This window comes from Lissotriton vulgaris, chromosome 5 (genome assembly GCF_964263255.1).
Source record: "Lissotriton vulgaris chromosome 5, aLisVul1.2, whole genome shotgun sequence".
Taxonomy (NCBI): domain Eukaryota; kingdom Metazoa; phylum Chordata; class Amphibia; order Caudata; family Salamandridae; genus Lissotriton; species Lissotriton vulgaris.
The window spans coordinates 270,632,748-270,654,740 of NC_141693.1; the positions used below are offsets into that span (position 1 = coordinate 270,632,748).

The following is a 21,993-nucleotide window of genomic DNA, read 5'->3' on the forward strand; positions in this document are numbered from 1 at the left end:
AAAAAAAAATAATCTATTCCTCGGGGTTAAGCACTCCTTCCTGACCGCACCGGGGTTGATTGAAGCAGAAAGTCTCCAAGCATACACGACACCAGATAGACTACGAAAGTGCCCACAAGTCGAAGGAGGATTAGGTCCAAACACGTTACATGGCACCAGGGTGATGTGAGGAGAACATTGGTGATAGCATAAAAGTGACAGATGAGTAATCTATCAAGTGGGTTGAGTGGGAGAAATCTAGTCAAGAGTCATTGAGGCAGGTCCCCTGCAAATTCCATAGCTGTCAGATAGCGGTGATGACAGGTAGGGCTCTTGAGAGCTCACAATACAGCGGCCATCTTCCACGTGGGCGAAACCACGCCAGCCCCTCCTTCCCCACCAGATGTTCTAATGAGCAAAGATCACTTTGATTCTGGTCAGTGAGAATCCCAGAACTGTAAAGCCTGCCCATATTCTGAAAGCCCTTCAGAACCTTACAATTGGTGGTGGGAGTGAGCACAACAAATGCAGATAATATAACAAAGATCCGAATTTAGACCTAATTATCCAACACACAAATTGTCAAAACATGTGCAAAGATCATGCTCTCATTACTCTCTTCTACTGACACCTTCAAGTACTAGCACAAAGCTATATATGGAGTTGTAATGAGTACACACTTTGTAGAACTGGCAACAACATCCAGGTTTTTGACACAGGTGATTACAGTGCCATTAGTTGTGTTGGTACTCACTGTGATAGGTAAAACAGACCGCTAAGTACCAATCAAAGATCATTCACCAGTTGTGAACATGCTCAGTGTAGACCCTTACACTATTGTGAAGAACTTTAGTGTCTAGTGTACGCTAGCTCTGAATATACTCCTCAAATTCAGATAGATGCAACATTTTGGAATGCATACCGTACACCAAAACATGTTCACTATAACATTCATGTATGTTTTTTATACAACAGCAGAGTATCTTCTTGTTGCAATCCTTTTATTTACTTTTTATATATGTATGAGTCTTTGTAGCTTGTGATAGATGCGATTGCGTTGAGTCTCTTGTTAATTGGTTTTCACTGCTTTGGTGATTTATTTGTTAGAATCTGGATTAATAGTTTATATGCAAATTTATTATGGATTACCACACGCCACAACTAAAAGGTGCTGCTGAACAAGATCATGAAGTGCATCAGAATGGATTGATACACCTCGGAAATATAAGATGTGTGCAAACCTGGATTTTGAATAGCACTCAAGTTCGACTTATTGAGGGAATCATGAACAAAGGTTGCTATTGTAGAAGCATTGTGTGGTCCTAACCTCTTAAATAGTTTAAGTGCCCACTGTGTGTAAGTCAGAGGTGGCCTGAAACCTACTTAGCACACACCGTGGTGCTATATCTATCAGGAAAGGTTAGTATAATAAATATATGGACATTGAGATCAGAAAAGTATGGGAATGACATCTTAGGAACATGAAAGTTGTAAGTTTCGGAGTCTTGTTTCTTTTTGCATTTCAAAACAAGGAATACTTTCTCTTTTTAATTTTCTTGTGTAGGCTCACACCACTCCTGAGCTGTACTGGCTGTCTCTGGTTCACTCTGTTATCAGCCTCGGGTCTACAGGTAGGTAGAAATAAGAGTATTCTTAACAGCATAAGTAGTATTCACAATACAAGAGCGGCTAGCTTATAAGAGTTGTATGGCCTTAGATTTAGAAAACTGAAGTTCTATATCAGCCAGTTTCATGAGCAACTGAGATAGGTTGGGTAAATGTTATACTCCTATGTAGGGGAAGGTTCTATATCCTGTGAATCACGTAAATAATAAAAGGTTTTCGAGTAATGTATCACTCATTAGCACAAATGCACTGTTTAAATTCTTCTGAAAACAATCTTGTGGAGCAATGATACAAGGTTGAGCCAACATGTTGTAAGGCTAAACCATATTCAGAAATAGACAAGACACCTGCAGCTACCCCACTTTGTTCTGCGCTGGCTTTCCTTTTACTCTCAAGAAATCTATTATACAGGACTATATGGAGAAAACCGCTTTAGGCATACAAGCCACAGAAGATGAAACATGTGTTGGATCAACCTTGTATGGTTCCATCATAAACTTTTTGCCAGAAGTCTTGAAATAAAGTTAGTACTTGCGCTTAATGAGCATCATGTGTTATATTGTAGAAAATGTTTTTTTGTACCCGCACCTTTTGTGCTAATGACCTTTGGGGTACATGTAGTCGAAAACCTTTAATTTCAAATTGCAAGTGTGGGCCTACAAATCGTGGGCCTACAATTCGCAGCATACGTGATACTTTTTGTAGACAGACTAGGCTAAGCAAAATGTCACACTCAAAACTGACTCCATGTTGAGAGGCTACAGCTATGTACATTTGTAATCCACATTTTATTACATTTCTATGGTACATTTCGTATTGTTATCAACTTGCGTGAAGAACATAATCGAGTCCGTTATTTTACATTCACCTTCGTTCTTTAAACTCTTAGACTTATTGCTGGAGGGGGCTTTTGAAAAAGAACCTGCATGCCAATACTACCCAGCAAGATAAAAAAAGAGTGCATATATTTTTCCTTAATTTAAATGTGTTTATCTTTTCTTCACGACTAAATATGTACATTTAGTTGCCATCAAGAGGTAAGGGAACTGCAACAGATACATACAATGAACGCTTCTAATTAAAGGTAAAATCAACTCCACAGTAGTAATAGCTGGACTACCCAATTTATGTTTATGTATCCCATTTCTCATACATTAGACATTGTTTTTTAGGCTGGATGAGATTACACTACATTTTTTTGTAAGAAATAATCGGAGGATCGGTTTGATGGACTATAAGGTGTCTACTTTCAGAAAAGTAAGGTCTGCTGTATTTCTGGATATATTGCTTAGCCTTTTATATCAGACAGTTATTGCACTGTTCTGAATAGAGTTAGGAGAAGTTTATCTGATCCCAAATTAAGATACACATGGTCTTACTCTGGAGAGGACATGGTAAGCAATAAGCTACAATATTATTAAGATATAGTTCTTGATATTTGTTTCTTAGTAGATATAGTCTGTTTGATAGGGAGGCAAAGACACAATTGTCTTTTTACGGGCTTAAATCTGGTTAGGCCCATAGTGAGGGAGGAGCCAATAGGGAGATCTGTACAACTGTCTCTTTTGGAATAAGCAGAATATATCCTTGTTTACTCTACAATGGAAATAGTAACTCTCCTGAGAATGATGTACTACTGAACAACCTAATGTTTAATGACGGTCAAAGCAGAGCTTCTGTTAGTCAAGGGATGGCTGACATTAAAAAGGAATGACAATTTAAAACAAAGGCAATCATATGTGCCACTGTTCTCAGGGTCATAGCCCACACAGCATTCCTTCTCCACTAAACAGTCATGGAGCAAACAAATAACCCAGTGGTGGCTTCCAAATGTTCTCTGGAGTTGGAGTCTAGGACATTTATGTCCAAGAAGCAGTTTGTTTTGTTCTATTTATGTGCCTTTTCCTAGCGCGTACCGGAATTATATTGTTTGTTGTTTTTGTTACAGAATACAAGTGATTTTCCTTTAGCCTTTTGTTCTTTAATCTTTGACCTTGAATTATGGATTTTTGGCTATTGTTTTTTGCAATTGGAATCCCTGGCATCCTACCAGGAGTAAATTCTACACCTAATGAATTTTTCATGAGATTTTGTAGTATTCATTCCTTTTGCACATCATAGGGCTGATACGGTACGCAACCTGGTATTGTTTTAAATTGCTTTTTTGTCAGGATTGTCAACAAGTAGAAAACATCTTAATACGATTTGGGGGGTGTTTCATGGTTTTATTGTGGTGGCACATTCTACTGCCTAGAATCAGAATAATTTGAAATCTCTCAGCTTCTTTGGAAGAATGATAAATACAATATCACTGTAATGTGGAGTGGTGTGGCTCACTGGTTAGAGGCGGCAGACCCGGAAGCAGAGAACGGCCCAGGACCAGGGTTCAATTCCCGACGTGGCAGGGTCGTGGACCAGGGTCAGTGGACTCGATAATTCTCGCCTCGGTGCCTACTCTAACCAGGGATCACACTCGGCAACTCTGGGCATTAGCTTGCCTCATCTCTACAACGGCCCCCCACATTCGCCGGGGATGCCTGGTTTCACCTTGGAGATACCCAGTAGGGATCATCTCACAGGGATAGCCAGGACGGGTTCCCCAGCGGTCTACAGCGCCACGACGCCTCAGGGCAGCAGTGCGCTTTACAAGAACACATACATACATACATACATAATTGAAAATAGGCTGTATTGCAGCTCTATTTACGTATTAAGTTGTTAATTTTACTAATAGTTAGAAAGACCTTTTACTTTCACATAATTTTCTTTCTCTGAACACAAGGTAGTATACTGAACAAATGCTCCTCAAATATACAAGTGGTCAAATATAGCCCGACCAAGCCATAGCGACTTTAGACTCTGCATCTGCAATCTAAAAGACTGAGTAATTGAAATTAAGGCAATTCTTAAGGGCTGACTCTTAACCGCACAGCACATCTATGAACTTGATCTCTGTAAACATTAGGTTTAGCAAAGCAAATCCATGCCCCCCAACCCCACATTGCAAGCCATAGTCACAACCTAATATTTCAATCGTGGTACAAATTGTAGCATATATTATGACAGCCCTTTCATACCAGACAGACATTCTGAACTACCTAATCTTCTCAAACTTGATGCAGTCTAGAAAAGCATCAGCTATAGAGGAGATAAAACAAATTCAAGGTACTTCTTCTCTTGAACTTGAGGCTTTCTTTACTCTCCCACTTGCTGTGGTTAAGCTGGCTATCTCACTCCCAATGAAGTGACCATGGCCAGGCACACCATTGCACTGGTGAGCAACACATTGTGATAGTGAATTGTTGACTGATTGTTGACTGTTTTAATGTATTAATTGTGTGTTTCTGGGTGCAGAAGAGAGGAATGTGTTTCCTAGAGTCATTTACATGTTAATGGCATTAAACACTCATCATAGCTTAAACAGGTTTGGGTTGTTCACTAACAAAATACACACCCTTCCTAAGAGGTGGAAAGGACACCTCCGGGATGTATTTATTTATTTATTTATTTTCAACATTTATAGAGCGCACTGTTACCAAATGGTGTCCTGGCGCTGGTTGACCACTCCCGAAACCACTACCGAAGAGCTAGCCTGCGTATTGCCTGAATAGCCAAGTTTTCAGTACCTTCCGAAAAGACATCAGATCTGGTATCTGTCTGATGTCCGCTGGCAGGGCGTTCCAGGCTTTTGCTGCTCCCAAGGAGAAACTTCTGCCTCCCCAGCGGGCTTTTTTAATTCTTGGGATCACTATCAGCCCTTGATTGGTTGATCTCAGTGATCTTACAGGATTGTACCATTGGAAGTACTGGGTCATGCACTGAGGACCCAGCCCTTTCAAGGCCTTGAAGACCAGACATAGTGCTTTAAACGCAAGGCGTTTGCGCACAGGCAGCCAGTGCAGTTTCACCAGCTCGTGGGCGACCAACGCAAATTTGGGAGTGCCCGAGATCAAGCGAGCTGCTGCATTTTGCAGCGTTTGTAGTTTATTTAAAAGACCCTGTTGAGCATTAAGCAGTAATCCGTTACAGTAATCCAGTCGAGACAAGATTAATCCTGATACTGCCGTTTTCCTATGCTCGTCTGGAAGAAAGGGCAGGATCTTGCGAAGAGTTTTTAGAACAAAGTAAGTAGCTGAGGACAGTGCATTTACTTGAGGCCTGAAGGATAGTTCTTCATCCATTAGGACCCCGAGGTTTTTGACCTTGGCGGCTGGTGCAGGGGGGGTGCCGAGTTCTTCCGGCCACCAACTCGGAGACCAAAAGTTCTCCTTGGCCCCAAAAAGGAGAACTTCGGTCTTGGTCGAGTTTAGTTTTAGGCAATTCCCTGCCATCCAATCGCTGACCGCAAGCATGCAGTCTTTAAATCTGCTAGCTGTGCTTTCCTCACCTCCTGGCAGCAGTGACACCACAATCTGTGTGTCATCTGCATATGAGGTTATGTTAAAACCGAAGGCTCTGATCACGGGTGCTAAAGTGGATACATAAACGTTAAAAAGCGTTGGACTCAGTTATTTTAATTACAGAAATGTCCCAAAGATGAAAGTCTTAAAATAGGATGCTGTGCCATAAAATATATCTAAAGTGTTCAATAATATGCTTTAAACCATCAAATATAGCAATGTGTGAGTGACCAAAGTGACATATCAAAAGATATTGATATTACACTTCAAATCGATAGCAGAAATAGAAGAACAGGCTACAAGACATTTCATTACACATCAAAAAATAATGTGGAAAACTCAGCCCTACATTTCGGCAAGGCTCTTATACCACCATCCTATACATTGTCAACTTTGGACAACTCAAAAACGTGTGTCAAATTACCTTTGTCCATACCATCATTTCACTGGGAGAAGTCCTTTAGCCTTACATATACTTGAGTCCTCAAATGTATCCACCTGATGTTTAGATCATATCAGACATTGTTTAGACATTGTTTAGACCAATATATACAACAAGAACACGCCATTCTATCTCCCTGTGCAATGGTCAACTTCTCTTTCCGGATCAATTTACCAGGAATATCATCATTAATTAGCTGTTTATAAGCCCAGTTACAAAGATGGTAACCTTTCCATTTCAAAACATATTCAGTATATTTATAGAGGAAATTACCCCTCTCGTTTACTAGAGACATTTCTACTCTCATTATTTCGAGCAAGCCAAAAAAAGAGATATTTTGTACTCCACAAGATAGTGTTGCAGAGGAGATTTATTGATTTCAAATTGTTTCCAACTAACTGGATTGCGTTCAAGAAGTGAGAGTGAATGATTAACATAAGCTGCCTCCCTGGGATGAAAGTTTCATTTCGATCCGTTGTGTACCAGCTAGATAAAAAGTGTAACAGTGAGCCTTTTAATGTAAAGCTGTTAAACCACGTGTACATCAGACTCTGTATCATACTGCCATCGGAAGAAGAAGGCTATGTGTCTGTGAAAGAACTGTAGCATGCTGTGTTTAGTAAACCAATAAATAATATTACAACTAAACGATGTGCAGACAAAGCTACATGCAAAACATGTGTCTTTAACCCAAAATGTCCACCACCAGGAAGCTAGACATTGGTTAGTGTACAGCTGATCAAAGACTAAGGAATTAGTCGCAGAACAAAGCAGAGGGATTTCTTGAAGCAATTTTCAGAGCAAAAAAGCGCATTGTACAAAAGCAATGCATCTTTAGACATATCTTCAAGTGTTTACAAAAACATCACCTCTCCAAGCTGCAATGAGAGTTCGACTGTTCCTTCGTAGCATCTCAGTTATCGGCTGTAGTCATACTTTTTCTACAAAAAGAAAACTGCAATCAGATGTAATACCTCGTCTGCACAGTCACTTTTTTAAGGCATTGGTAGCCTGTTACTAGCCTTAAAGAAGGGATGGCAACCTTTTCTGAAAAATCTCACTGACAAATTTTTAAAGAGCCTTTACCCGAGAGGCTATTTCGACTCAATGGAGGCTGCCATCTGGTCAACAGGTCCCTGAAAAAAGGAATCATTCTGTAAGCCCTCAAACAAGCAATAGTAAATCCAGTGAGGAGAAACAAAAGCTGTATTTGGCAGTTGTAAGAAATTCCCAAACATTAATAATACTATAAGGTATTGAAAAAAATCCAATTTCTTAAGTACATAGGGAGATAATCTGTTGAACTCCTAGGGATTAGTATTCAGCTGCTGTCCTTGGCAAGAAATGCTTATTGCCAAAGTTCTAGTAGCCAATATGGTAATCAGGTTTCCCAACAAGGCAGTGTCTGAAGGGCCAGAATGATTGTGGCAAAATAACCTACTGGCCACGTTTAGCCAGACCTGCTGTAGAAGTCAGCCTGACTGACGTGCAGGGAGAGCTCCAGATTACCCACAGTTCACTCTTCCTATATTAGTGGATCCTTGTGAGCTGCTGCTCACCGCAGTCGAAGAGAGAAAGGCAGCAGATCATATTTTTCTAGCCAGTTTCAGCTACTTTTGAGATTGCAGGCGCAACATCCTATTAGCGCCGAGACGCCCACGGGTATTCGCCGCGCTCTACAAATGTCAATAAATAAATAAATAAATAAAATTAGAATGCTTGAGATATGGGTTGAGGACCTCGAACATTGCTGAAAATGTTCTCGCCAATAGGAAGAGTCAAACAAATGATAGACGGCAGGATGAACCCCACAGAGGGGAGCAGCATCCAACCACATCATGGAACAAAACACAAAATGGGTTGCGAGAACCAGTAATGTTGAAGGGCCAAAACTAAGGTGCATGGAATGAGACTGACAATTCCATCAGTAATGTAATTCTGCTGACTCTCAGAGCTCGGTCACCACCTTACAGTTCCAGGGTTAAACCCAGACCTTGGATGACAGAAGAAATCTCAAGCTTATGTGAAAATTAGTGCTGTAAATAAACAAACTATGCATCAGGGTTCGTCTTATTTTCTATCTAGATGGAGTGTTGCAAAAATACAATATTTAAGACTGGAACTAAAAAACATCGAAAGATGGTTTACATCTCTGGATTTTTTTATACCGTAGTTCAGATGGACATTTGCAAAACTGTGACAGTACCCTCTCCTACCAAAATGGGGGTGAGGCAGTTTACTTTATTTAAATTAAAAAAAGGGCAGTCTACCACCAATGGCATGCTGACACTGATGCCAATAAAGGTAAGATGCTTACTTGGTGGGCAATATAATACTACTTAAATCAAAGACAATAATGCGTTTACTAAATATCAATATTTGAAATTTAAGGAAGATTGCAAGTTGAGCCACCCTGAGGCGATTTTGTGAAAATGGATGGGAAAGTGCATTTTTTAGCTCAATTATCCTAAAGAGACCCTAAAGCCTCTTCTACATTTCAATTCCTTTAATCTATCCATCTTGCGACTTCCAAGTAGATTATCATTCAAATATCTTCTTTATGCATATATTTGAAAATACAGCCACCTTCTCTCCAGACATAAGTGTGTTGGTTTATGAAAATATACTAGTTTGCTGTCAAATTCACTCTAGTTCCCCAGAAAACTGCTTAAGATTTTAATGGTGCAAAACACCCAATTTTCTGTCTTCAGATACCAGCTTCCAATTTTTAATAAATACATGTTTGCTGACCAACATTAGTTCATCGTTTTCACCAAGTGTTCACAAGTGCTACTGTTGTGCATAGACCGATTCTGCCTTGCCTGCCCATGTAGGACCATCGTATTCCATGGATGTCCACAATATATCAATAACTGCCACCATTGTGCAAAGTACCAACAACATACCATAACCCAGTAGACTTTCACTATAAGCCAGTTATTACCATCCTTATACCAGGGTCACTACTATCCTAGGTGTGGTCATACTATGTGCCAGTAATCACCACCATAACCTCCGGACTAGCATTACACCAGGGTCAGGAAACCACAAAAATATGCAAAGAATTATCACAATGATGCAAGGTGTAGGCACTAGTCTACTAGAGTGGCACTAGTATGCGGGAGCCCAAGATGCTATTCTTCATGTCACAGTGATTGCTGAGCGGTAATTACCAGTTAGCCCAAGGGTCTCAGGTGTTTGTACATAGCCATCGCTAGCACTCTCCCTCAACATTGTCCCTACATATTATTAAAAGTCTCAGTTTGTAACAAGCAAAGAGTAAAAAACACACAATCAATTTTCAACTGCATCCTCCGAATAAACATGCAAGAACAAGAGTGCAAGCTTGCACTACCAACATGCACTCTCTCAGTGCACTGTTGGTACCATGAAAAGCAGGATAATACTTAAGTACAAAGTCAATGCAGGTCGAGTGGGAGTGACACTAGCACTGTGTGTACCTTTTAGGGATTGGCTTTGGCTGATAGCCAACTTTGCCATGACAATCTTCAAGCATATCCCGGTTATGCCTTCAAAGCATTGGTTCCCCACAAATAGCTATTTAAACATCTATAAGTTGTTTAAGTTGACATGTTTTGTTAGAAATGGGGTTTCTGGTAGGCTAGGGAATACACCTAAGCCAGGCAGACCCAACCACTCTAGTCGGGTAAGGGAGTTGCACACCCAAGATAACCCCTGCTCACCTCCTTGGTATGCTTAGCAGAACAGTCAAGCTTATCCCAAAGCCAATGTGTATAGCTTTTGCGCAACACACACACCAGTAACACACTAGGCACACCACAAATTAAAATGCACACAAGGTTATATCAAAAATAACCATTGTATTAATAAAACACATTAGACCATAACTCACTTTATAGTATGAATAGCACATTAGACAACAACACATAAATCACTGCGCCACTAGGTGCTTGTCATAGAGGGGCATATAAAGTCACCTAAGGCCACAATGACATGAATTACTGTGCCACTAGGAAATGGTCGTAAGAGTGCATGAACCATAAAACACATCAATCACTTTGCATCAGCTTATGCAATTATGGCGGCATCACATTTAGTGCACTATAGCAAATAATCATATATTGCACAAGTCAGCTAGAAAACATCACCATTGGGCACCTCATTTCATCCAGACACTCCATTATATTAGGATGTAACATTAGGACATAAAATGCAGCCATCAGGTTAGGAAGGGAAACACAGATTACCAGGTGTCCCCATAATTTTTGGCTGGTCCTAAATCACCATATGTCCTTTACAAACCATAACCCCTTTATACAGTAATTTCCACAGGAACACTCAGGGGACCGGAACTCCTGCATGCTCTTTGTCAGGATTATGGTAATTTCAGGAAAGTAACTTGTGCATGGCCGAGAACTTCATTGTGGGTTTCCCTCCCGTCCCGCCACCAGGTACTATTTCCTCAGGGCCCCCATGGTAAGGCTGATTTGGGGGGGTGGGTGGGGGGGGAGGGACACAGACACTCTGCACCGGGGAGACCTCCCTGTCTCCTAGTGGTTCAAATGGAATCAAAGCCGCTGCCTGTTCTTGGGATGCGCATGGCATTTGCCCGATAAGTTTGGGGAAGGACCCTCACTCGATCCCCAGGGTGTTCGCAGGGCTCCCGGTCACACCACCTAGAAGGCGAAGGGCAGACGCACCCCTCCGGCCTCTCGCTCAGCTGACAGCCCTCTCACCTCTCTCCTGAGCCTCCGGTGGTGCTACCTTGTCCTGGTTGGCTGGGATGTATGACGTTAGCACGCATACTATTACCACGCATACCTTTACAACGTGGTATTTACAACGAATACCGTTACAACGCATAGCGCTTTGAGGTGCTGGATAGTGGTAAGTATAATTTTATATTCCAACTCCAGTCCCCGTGGACACTAGGGAAGGTGTTGGATATAAAATTAAACGTATTCCCTACCCTAGAGCGCCCCCCAGCGCAATGCGTTGTAATGGTATGCGTGGTAATGCCTGCGTTGTAATGGTAGTGCGTGGAAAAAAATGCGTGCTAAACGTTGTATACCGGTTGGCTGCTGCCTCGCAAGGCAACTACGTTGTGGATCCACGTCCTCCTCCTAGCCGGCATGCCTTTCTCCTTTGGCTCTGGAGCAGTTACCAGGCAAAGCCCAGGGCTTTTTGCTCATGCTGGTGACGTGGCTTCCTTTGGCTTCGACGTTGCGCAGCAACGCTAGGGAACTCCCGCCCGGGGTTCTGGGCAGTGTTGCACGGTGATCCTCTGCAGCCAGGGCCACGCAGCAGAGCCCCAGCTGCACACACTGCCGAAAACAGAGACAGGCTGCCAGGGAGAAGGGGAGCACGTCTCCTTTCTCAGCTCTCTCCTCCAGCCCTTCAATAGCCGCAGGCAAGGGCGGCACAGTAGTGAAACGGAAAGCACCTCACAATCCCTGAACAGTGCAAGGAGAATAAGTTACTTACCTTCAGTAGCGCTTTTTCTGGTGGATACAGTATCTGCCTGTGGATTCCTCATCTTTTGAATATCGCCTGCGCCAGCATTCCGCAGAAACTTATTTCCTAGCTGTCCTCGCCGACGAGGTCATCACAATGCCACTGCTCCACTCGCGACTCCACATGACGTCACCGGAGCTATAAGAGCCCTCGTTAGTGTGTTGACGTCAGTTCCACCCATTTTTTCTGTGCCTCCGAGGCGAACGGGTGGACCGACCACAGATTCAAAGTATACACAGTGCACAATATTCATACAAATACACAAAGTGTAAAATTAAGAAGGAAAGCCAAAGAATAAAAGCATTTCCTATAAACTCACACAAAGGCAGATAGAAGAAACAATGCAAAACCAAACATGTTAAATAATGCCACTTTTAAAGTATACAAGCGTGGACATCCGGAAGGAGGGTGGATCAGTGAGGAATCCACAGGCAGATACTGTATCCACTAGAAAAAGTACTACTGAAGGTAAGTAACTTGTTCTTCTGATGGATACATCTGCCTGTGTATTCCTCACCTTTTCAATAGAATCCCACAGCAGTCCCACTCCAAGCGGAGGGTGTCCACCCTTCTATACCAAACAATCCTGCAGGACAGAGCGTGCATAGTGGCCATCTCTCCTCACTTCGAATCCAAGCAATAATGCTTTGCGAAAGTGTGGAGGGAGGACCAAGTTGCAGCCTTACAAATGTCCACTACAGGAACACCCCTGGCCAAAGCAGAAGTGAATGACTTGGCTCAGGTGGAATGAGCTCTAATACCTTCAGGCGGCTCCTTACCAGCCAGGGCGTAGCAGATCTTGATGCACAAGATGATCCATCTGGATAGAGTGCGCTTGTGCACAGGCTTGCCCTTCATGCGTCCAACATAGCCCACAAAGAGCTGATCGTCCAATCGCAAGCCGTATGTTATGTTAAAAAATATTTGTTAAGCGCACTGCCACAGATTGGTTTCCTGGCGCTAAGATAAACAGAAAACGGAACCTGAAATCGTGAATATGTTGGGATTAGTGATATGTTTGTCTGAAGAGCCATGTTTTTAAAGCTTTCCTAAATGACATGAGGTCCGGGCAGATCTCAAAGGGGAAAGTGTTCCACAGACTGGATGCAAGAACAGCAAATCTGCAGCCTCCAGAGCGCTTGCGTTTGAAAGCAGGTATTTGGAGGAGGGCTAGATGGGCAGAGTGCAGATTGCGAGAGGGAGTATGCCTAATGATGAGATTATAAATTTGGTGCTTTTACAATGGAGAGATTTAAAAATCATGCAACCGGTTTTAAAGGAACAGCGTTGGGCCAAAGGGAGCCAATGAAGGTTCCTAAGCAGTGGGGATGCTGAGTGCCATCCAGGTTGTGCCGTGATAAGTCTGGCCGCGTGGTTCTGGACCATCTGGAGGCGCTTCAGCAGATATAGGGGTAGGCCTAGGTATATGGAGTTTGCATAATCCAGGTGGGAAAGCACCGTGACGATCACCACCTGGATAATGGCCTCTGGAGTGAAGAAGCGTCGCACCTTTCGGATTTTCCTGAGCTGGAAAAAACACTTGGAGATCACTTGACCCACTTGTGTTTTTAAAGAAAGATCACTGTTCAGGGAGACTCCAAGTGTCTTTGCAGAGAATGAGGGGATAGGGGCTTGACCCATATCTGATGGCCAATAGTTTGGGCCCCAGTATTTAGCACTGTCTCCTGTGAGCACCAGCTCGGTTTTTCCAGGGTTTAATTTTAGGTGGTTTTGGTTCATCCAGGTTTGGATGAACCTCAGGGTAGACTGAAAATGGGAAATGGAGGAGGTGGAGTTGTCTACAGTGAAGAGCAGTTGCAGGCCGTCCGCATAGTTGAACACCGTCACCTGCTTGTCTCTTTAGGCCTGGATTAGAGAAAGAATGTAAATATTAAACAGGTGGGGTGACAACGAGGAGCCCTGAGGGACTCCACAGGTGATGGACTGTTTAGTACCGACCAGGGCACCAAGACGGACCGCCTGGGATCGGTTCTCTAAGAAGAACTTCAGCCAGCAGGCAGCTAAGCCCCTAATGCCGGCCTGGTTGACACGGTCGATCAATATACCATGGTCGACCGTGTCAAACGCGGCGGACAGATCCCGCAGCACCAAGGCCTGGGGGGGAACGTCTGTCAGCGCAGTCCCGGAGCGTGTCTAGGACCGCAACTACCACAGCCTCTGTTGAATGGGCAGGACGAAAACCTGCCTGGTGGGGATCAAGACAGTTTGCCCCTCCCAAAAATTGGACAGGTGTTTCGCGACGTGAGCCTCCATTACTTTAGCCAAGAAAGGGAGCAAGGAAATTGGCTGATAGTTTGCCATGCAAGTGGAATCAGCCCCAGGTTTCTTCAAGAGTGGGATGACTGTTGCTTCCTAAATGCAAGGGGTACTAAGCCAGATGTAAGAGAGTCATTCAGCAGAGTGCAAGCCGGAGTCGGACAAACACTCTTTAAGGATCTAAGGGGGGCATTTGTCCGAGGGGGCTCCCGATTTAACTCTTGCCAACAGCTCCAAGAATTTCTCTGAGGTAATAGTAGGAAACCTATTTATTGTGACCTTGTTGGTAGTATTAATAAAGGAGTATTAATAAAGGATTTTGGGATACTCTCTTTGATGTCCACAATTTTATCGATGAAATAAGCATTGAGTGCATCGCAGAAAGTCTGGGTTGGAGTCACCCTAGGACGAACACAGTCTAAATCAGTCAGCTCATTTAGAATTGAAAAAATATCCTTGGGTCTGTCTGATGAGTTAAGAATGCGGGAGGAAAAATAAGCAGCTTTTGTGGCAAGAATGGCCTTCATGTACTCTTTCCTGGCCGTAATAAAATCTGATTTTAAGTCAGAGGAATAGCTACTCCGCCACTGTCGCTCCGGTTGGCGCAAGGACAGTTTCTTAGCTTTTAGTTCTTGGGAGAACCAGCGTTGAGCGTCTGCGCGCCGGGTCAGCTTAATTTCTTTATAAGGTGCATGGATGTCGCTTGCATCTTGAAGCCAACCGGCCAGGTTGGATTCGGCTGAGCAAATGTCAGGGTGAGGAAGTGGTACTGCGTTATTTAATGTTTTTATAAACTCTGATTTGTCAAGTGAATTCCATTTCCTTGCTCTACTACTAGCAAGAATAGTAGTTGACTTAATGGGGAAGCAGGTAAGTTTAAACTTAAGCAGGAGGTGGTCCGACAAGAGACAGGGAATAGTTACAGGGGTTGTGGTAAGTTGGACCAGATCTGGTCCAAATTATGTCCTTTACAATGAGTTGGGGAAAGGACTTGTTGAGAAAAGTTCAGGTTTGTAAGAAGCTCAGTAAGCTCACTAGATTGGTGGCCTTCTGAAGGGTCATTGAACCAATAATTAAAATCACCTACCAGAAGAATCTTAGTATGTTCCATAGCTAGGTTGGCAATTTGCTCACTGAACATAAAGGGAAAGGATGGCATAGAATTAGGGGGTCTGTTCAAGAGTACACACGAAATGGTAGTATTAAGGGTTTCGAGTTTTAGGACTAGATTATCAGTGTCTGGCAAGTTGATACAGGTGAGAGTGGTAACTTTTAAGGAAGAGTGAATAATTGCTGCCACACCCCCGCCAGGCTTGCTTGAGGCACGATCCGCATGTATGATGTAGTAGTTCGGAGGAAGTGCAGCTATTATATCGTGCGCGGAGTCTGGGGTCAGCCAGGTCTCAGTTAGTAGAAGGATGTCAGGATGCTCAGTAATTAATATTAGGAAAATATCCTGCTGATGCTTAATAAGAGAACGAGAATTTAACTAGAAGATAGTCAGGGAGCAAGGATGGGGAGCAGACTTAGCCTGACTGAAACGGTCAGTGCATGGTGTAATAGGGATTTCTGCAAGGGTCGTACAATCCACCAAGATCCCTAATTTCTTAGCCTTATTATACGTGTCTCTTGGAATGTAAAAATGGCTTCTGTTGTAAGACAAGAGATCATGACGGGAGTATGAGCTCAAACGAGCAGCATGCCTCGCCCTGGGTCTCGTTTGGTCGCGGACGGGCTCGCCTTTGGCGCGCCCGCTGCGCTTCCTAAACGGGGGAACCATTTTATGGCTGAGAGGGCGGGAGGGGCCGAGCATTAGACCGCTCGCCTGCTCCTCACCTCACCCAAGATGGCGCCTGCAATGGGGGACAACACACTTCAGGTGGTCGTATTATTATTATTATTATTTTTAGCGAGTTAAGCCAGCGCAGGGAGTGCGGTAGCCCAAAGTTTTAAAATCAACAAGTGGTGCTAGAAACGATCGCTAGTGCAAGTGAAATTAAAAATATAGCAGTGCGGATGTTTCACAACTCAATCACACGCTCACATGTAAGTCCCGGCTTCCGCCTCAGGACAACGCGTTCAACTGTCAATCGGTGAACGCTGCTACCGTCGGGTTTTTATGGCTGAGAGGGCGGGAGGGGACGAGCAATAGACCGCTCGCCTGCTCCTCACCTCACCCAAGATAGAGCCTGAGTAATACACTCCGAGCAGCACCTAATCGGCTGCAATGGGGGACAACACACTTCAGGTGGTCGGATTATTATTTTTAGCGGGAAAAGTCAGCGCAGATGCACGGTAGCACAAAGTTTTAAAATCAACAAGTGGTGCTAGAAACAATCGCTAGTGCAAGTGAAATTAAAAATATAGCAGTGAGGAGGTTTCACAACTCAATCACACGCTCACATGTAAGCCTCGGCTTCCGCCTCAGGACATCGCGTTCAAATGTCAATCGATGAACGCTGCTACTGTCGGGTTCTTATGGCTGAGAGGGCGGGAGGGGCCAAGCACTAGACCGCTGGCCTGCTCCTCACCTCACCCAAGATGGCGCCTGAGTAATACACCCCGAGCAGCACCTAATTGGCTGCAATGGGGGACAACACACTTCAGGTGGTCGGATTATTATTTTTAGCGGGTAAAGCCAGCGCAGGGAGCGCGGTAGCCCAAAGTTTTAAAATCAACAAGTGGTGCTAGAAACGATCGCTAGTGCAAGTGAAATTAAACATATAGCAGTGAGGATGTTTCACAACTCAATCACACGCTCACATGCAAGTCCCGGCTTTCGCCTCAGGACATCGCGTTCAACTGTCAATAGTTCTTTACAAATAAAAGCTAACCGCTCTTTTAGGATCCAGGCGGTGAAGTCTCTCCTCCTCCTGGGTGTGGGAGGATAGAATGCAGGAAGGGTAATGGACTGCTCTAGATGAAAGGGAGAAGTTACCTTAGGCAGAAAAGCAGCCCTGGTCCTGATTACCATCCTTTCATCATGAATGGTCAAATACGGGCTTTTGAACTTCGAGCCTGAAGCTCACTTACCCTCCTGGCTGAGAAAATAGCCACAAGAAATACCAATTTCAAAGACAGGAGTCTCAAAGAACAACTATGTAAAGGTTCAAACGGAGAACCCATCAAGAAAGTCAGAACAAGATTTAAATTCCATTGAGGGAGTAGGCGAAAACCTATTGGTAAGGACCTTAATAAATCTTAAAACAATGGGAGATTTAAAAAAAAAAGACGGCTGATCCGGCAAACAAAGAAATACTGATAAGGCTGACAAATAGCCCTTTACAGTGGCCACATCCCAACCCTGCTGGGCCAATAACAGCAAAAAATGAAGAATATCTGACAATGGGCCTTTAATGGATCAATGGACTTCTCTCCACACCATTTGACGAGCCTAGACCACCTGGAGGAGTAAATAGACTTGGTGGAGTGTCGCCTGGACGATAAAATAACATCCACCACATCCGGCGGGAGAGAGAAAGAATTCAGGTTGCCCCGTTCAATCTCCAGGCATGAAGGTGCAGGCTCTGGAGGTGGGGGCGTAAAACCTGCCCCTGCGACTGCGAGAGGAGGTCTACCCTCAGAGGAAGGAGCGGAAGGTGCGATGAGAGGTGAAGTAGATCTGTGTACCACATCCTTCTCTGCCCGCGCGCGCTGCAGGTTTTGAAATCATTACTAAGCGTGCAGTGACTGAAACACCCGGCCTCATCATGTCACAGAACAGAAGCCGTTCCAGCCGCCTGGCACAATAGCAAGAGGGAGGAATGACGGCGCTCACGCACCAGAAGGAGCTTGCAGAAGGGGGGCGAGCAGTCGGGGATTATCGGAGCCTGTTCTTCAACGCTTCCACACAGCAGCGGAGAGCCCGTGCCGCGGTGTGACCGGGCTCTAACTAGAAGGGCTCCCGGTCTCCATGGACCGGCGGCGGGCCCTGCAGCTTCCCCAGAGCTGGGCGCCCGCCCAGCCTCGCGCCGGGCCGCAGACGTGTTTACATGGCAGCAGCCACTATGCAGCAGAGCCCGGCATCATGAAGAGTGAGGCGGGGGGCTGCGGCGAAGACTACAACGAATTTGGTACCTTCGTGGCGGCGGGGGACCGCGTCAAGTGGGAGGGATTCGGGGTCTGTCAGAGACGGGAGCAGACCAGGGAGACTGGCAGCCTGAGGCCGGGGAAGGGTCCATTGAACAGCATCCCCTCTGCCGCAGGTGAGTAATGCTACTTAGAGGGAGCAAAATGGAGAGTCTAAACGTTCCGCATGGTAAAGTGGCGCATGAAATGAATTACAGGTAAAGAAGTGGAAAAAATCTGAAATGGCCCGAGACAAAAGAATAAACTGACTATATGTACAAGAGTATCAAAGATCAAACCCAAGCGCCATCCTTTGCAGACTAGGGGGCGTGTTTTTCTCTCTTCCCTCTTCTCCATTGGCTGGAATGTAAACAACGTGCGTGATTTTGACTTGTTGTTTACATTCCAGCCAATGGAAAGAGGAGAGAAAGAAATGAAAAAACACCCCCCAATCCGAAAAAGATGGGGCTTATAGCGAGAGAATGACGTCACTGAGACCTCTTCTCCAATGGCTGGCCGCCGTTTAGGAGGCCAGCCAATGGAGAAGAGGGGCGGGGTTTACCCTCGCTACTCAGAGTCATTAATTCTCACCATCGAGACTGCGCATGTCCGCAGCCTACGCTAGCCAAGACCTAAAAATGGTCCAGTGCACACCCAATGATAAGCCTATGGGACAGATAGCCTTCAAATAATGAAAAATTAATTACACAGTATTTCACTATCAGGACAAGTCACACACACTAGTACATGTCCTACCTTTCACATACACTGCACCCTGCCCATGGTGGTACCTTAGGTCTACCTTAGGGATGCTTTATATGTAAGGAAAGGGAAGGTTTGGGCCCGGCAAGTGGGTGCACTTTTCAGGACACCATGGCAGTGTACAACTATGTGTGCAAACACTACAGATGTTGGTCTGAGATACATTAACAGGGCTACTCATGTGGGTGGCACAACCAGTGCTGCAAGCCAACTAGTGGTTCAAAAAGATTATGTCACAGAGGAAATCAAATGAAACATGCGGTGATAGGTGTATAGGAAGGATTGTGACAAAGGACAGTGGTGCATACATATATACATAAATAAGATAATTGTAAACTATCCAGACAGTGTTACTGTCCAATCATTGAATGTCAAGTCATAACACATTTACAGATAAACATTCTCTGTCATATATGTCTGACATAAAAATACAGAAGTGTCGACGTTTCAACCCCTAAACGGAACAGGCAATTTCACATATTGTGGGCGGGGTCTTCATCAGGACAAAGGTGAGGGTGGGAAGGGGTTTTGGCACCTATGGACAATGACATAAAATTACTTGGGTGGTGCGCACATAAAAGAGATTTTTTTATATACAAATGTTATGGTGATTTACCAGTAGAGACAGCTCTATTGCTTCGGGCTGTATTTGAGAAAAGCTGGGTTCATAGACTCCTGTGAAAAGAGAGAGGAGACAGGATACTAGGACCTCTGTTGCTAGAGCTACTGAGGGGTAACAAATATAGAATATATTTTTCTGTTTCATTTTATTTCCACTGGGACATAATCTTTTTGTACCATTATCACCCCAATGTTATAACTCTTCAAAGTGCAGGTAAGTCCTGCAAGTATTTTCCTTATAATTTTCCTCATAATTTTTATTAGTCTTTTTCACATTATGACAGAGAGTGAGACACTTTCCTATACTGAGGAGTGCATCAACAGTTTGATTCAAGGTCCTTCCAACAACCTCTTCCTCTCATCTAACATATTGATGTGTCACTGAATGAAAAATTCAATAAACTTTAGAGGTTAGAGAAAAAGCTTATTAGAACCAGGCTTCCTGGACATCTCTTGACTAAGTACCTACAGGCCAACATTATACCTGTTGGTCTCCAAGTTAAAAACGAACCGGCAATATTCATCGACCATCCTAAGTTTAAGGAGGGTTTCAGTTTCCTGGCCAACAATTGCTCGCACCACTGGATGGTGCTGGGTGTTGAAACCGCATTGGAACAAGTTGAAAAATGAATGAAAGAGATTTCGGATCTCAATAAAGAAATCTCTCAAGACAACGCATTAACCAATATACAAAGGAAGCCCTGGAACGTTTGGAGAAAACCATAAAACAATTTGAGACCAATAGCCAAGCCAAAATTTTTTATAAACATTCTAAGGATATCAGATTTTATTATAAGTAACAGACTTATCCATATTTGCAGGAGGATTATTACAGACAAGATCAACAAGGCCGAATTCACCAACAGAGGGAGGGGAGGCTACAGAGGCAGTCCGATATTCACCACTTTCTCGGAATCGTCGGGATTAACAGGAAGTGAGGGAGATCAACCAGGTACTCAGTACAGCTACCAACATCCTGATAACTTGTACTACCCCCAAGCAGGACCATCGTCTTTTTTAGAGGATGCCCAATGGCGACCCCACAGAGGAAGGAATACGAATTGGAACAGGGGTTCTGACACGAGGCCCGCCACAGCAGAACCAAGGTTGGGATGGAGGGAGACAACGGGGACAGAACCAGGCACAGAAACAGGTCAGGTTCCCAGAGGAACAGCACAGCAAAATCCAAACGAGACGACAAGTGTACAGATGGTAATCCACCAAATAGATCCGATTATCAATCTATCCTCGCATGAACTCACCCAGGATGAGACACGGATCCTCCATAAAAGGTCTGTCATTCGTAAATCACCATGACATTTGTATATAAAAAAATAAAAATTCTATTTTATGCACGCACCATCCAGGTAATCTTATGTCATTGTCCATAGGTGCCAAAACCCCTCCTCACCCTCACCTTTATCCTGATGAAGACCCCGCCCACAATGTGTGAATTTGGCTGCTCCGTTTAGGGTTCGAAACGTCGACACTGCTGTATTTTTATGTCAGACATATATGACAGAGAATGTTTATCTGTAAATGTGTCATGACTTGACATTCAATGATTGGACAGTAACACTGTCGGGATAGTTTACAATTATCCTATTGATGTATATATTATGCACCACTGTCCTTTGTCACAATCCTTCTTATACACCTATCACGCACTCCTCTGTGCACATGTTTTTAAAGAATATATCCATTTAGGATTTGTTTTCCATTGTATGTATCCATTTATTCCAATACTATGATTCAATTAAAGCAGACCCATTGTGGGAAGGAATAAATGGTGGTGTTTTGACTTTGATTAGATGCTATTGATTAATACGCTTAATCGATTTTTCTGTTTCATTTGATTTCCACTGGGACATAATCTTTTTGTACCATTATCTACCCAGGCCCAGTGGCTTTTGGGTCGCCCCACTGTTATAACGCAAGCCAACTAGTAGAATTTGATTTACAGGCACTGGCACACGGTGCGTGGCTAACTGCCAATTATGGCAGACGCGCCGTAACAGAGCTCACGGACCAGGCGTGTAATACTGCAGTAATCAGCAGCGTGGTGGGGTCCTCTAAGGCATCAACTTGCCCCAAAACAAACAGAAGAGGAAAATAGAGCAGATTTCAGCGGATCCTCATTGCCTTGAGCAGAAAAACGACGTGTTACGCACAGGGTGTGCGGCTGACTACGATTATGCTGAATGCAGCCAAGTCCCTGGCTGGCTGTGCGCTGCGGCCCCGGAGACCTGCTGACTATCACTCCACCACGAGCTAGCGCAACCCAGAGAAGTGAAATGATTGGCCACCCAGGAATAAACTCAG

At 44.0% G+C, this 21,993-nt stretch overlaps 2 protein-coding genes across 10 annotated transcripts in view; one reads left to right on the forward strand and one right to left on the reverse strand.

Moving 5' to 3' along the window:
• NMNAT1 (nicotinamide nucleotide adenylyltransferase 1) overlaps positions 1–21,993 on the reverse strand; it is a 243,300-nt gene that overhangs the window by 142,214 nt on the left and 79,093 nt on the right. For 3 of the 9 annotated variants that reach the window (XM_086921367.1, XM_086921369.1, XM_086921368.1), the window contains one exon: positions 7,317–7,388. The exons of the other annotated variants lie outside the window; for them this stretch is intronic. In XM_086921367.1, coding sequence (XP_086777493.1) covers positions 7,317–7,359 — 43 coding nt within the window. In that variant the 5' untranslated portion in view covers positions 7,360–7,388. The remainder of the gene's footprint in view (positions 1–7,316; positions 7,389–21,993) is intronic. 9 annotated transcript variants of the gene reach the window in all.
• The window catches only part of LOC147710673 (uncharacterized), a 134,075-nt gene that overhangs the window by 80,597 nt on the left and 31,485 nt on the right, over positions 1–21,993 (forward strand). The window contains exon 5 of the mRNA XM_086921380.1: positions 1,544–1,610. Within this exon, the coding sequence (XP_086777506.1) occupies positions 1,544–1,610 (67 nt within the window). The remainder of the gene's footprint in view (positions 1–1,543; positions 1,611–21,993) is intronic.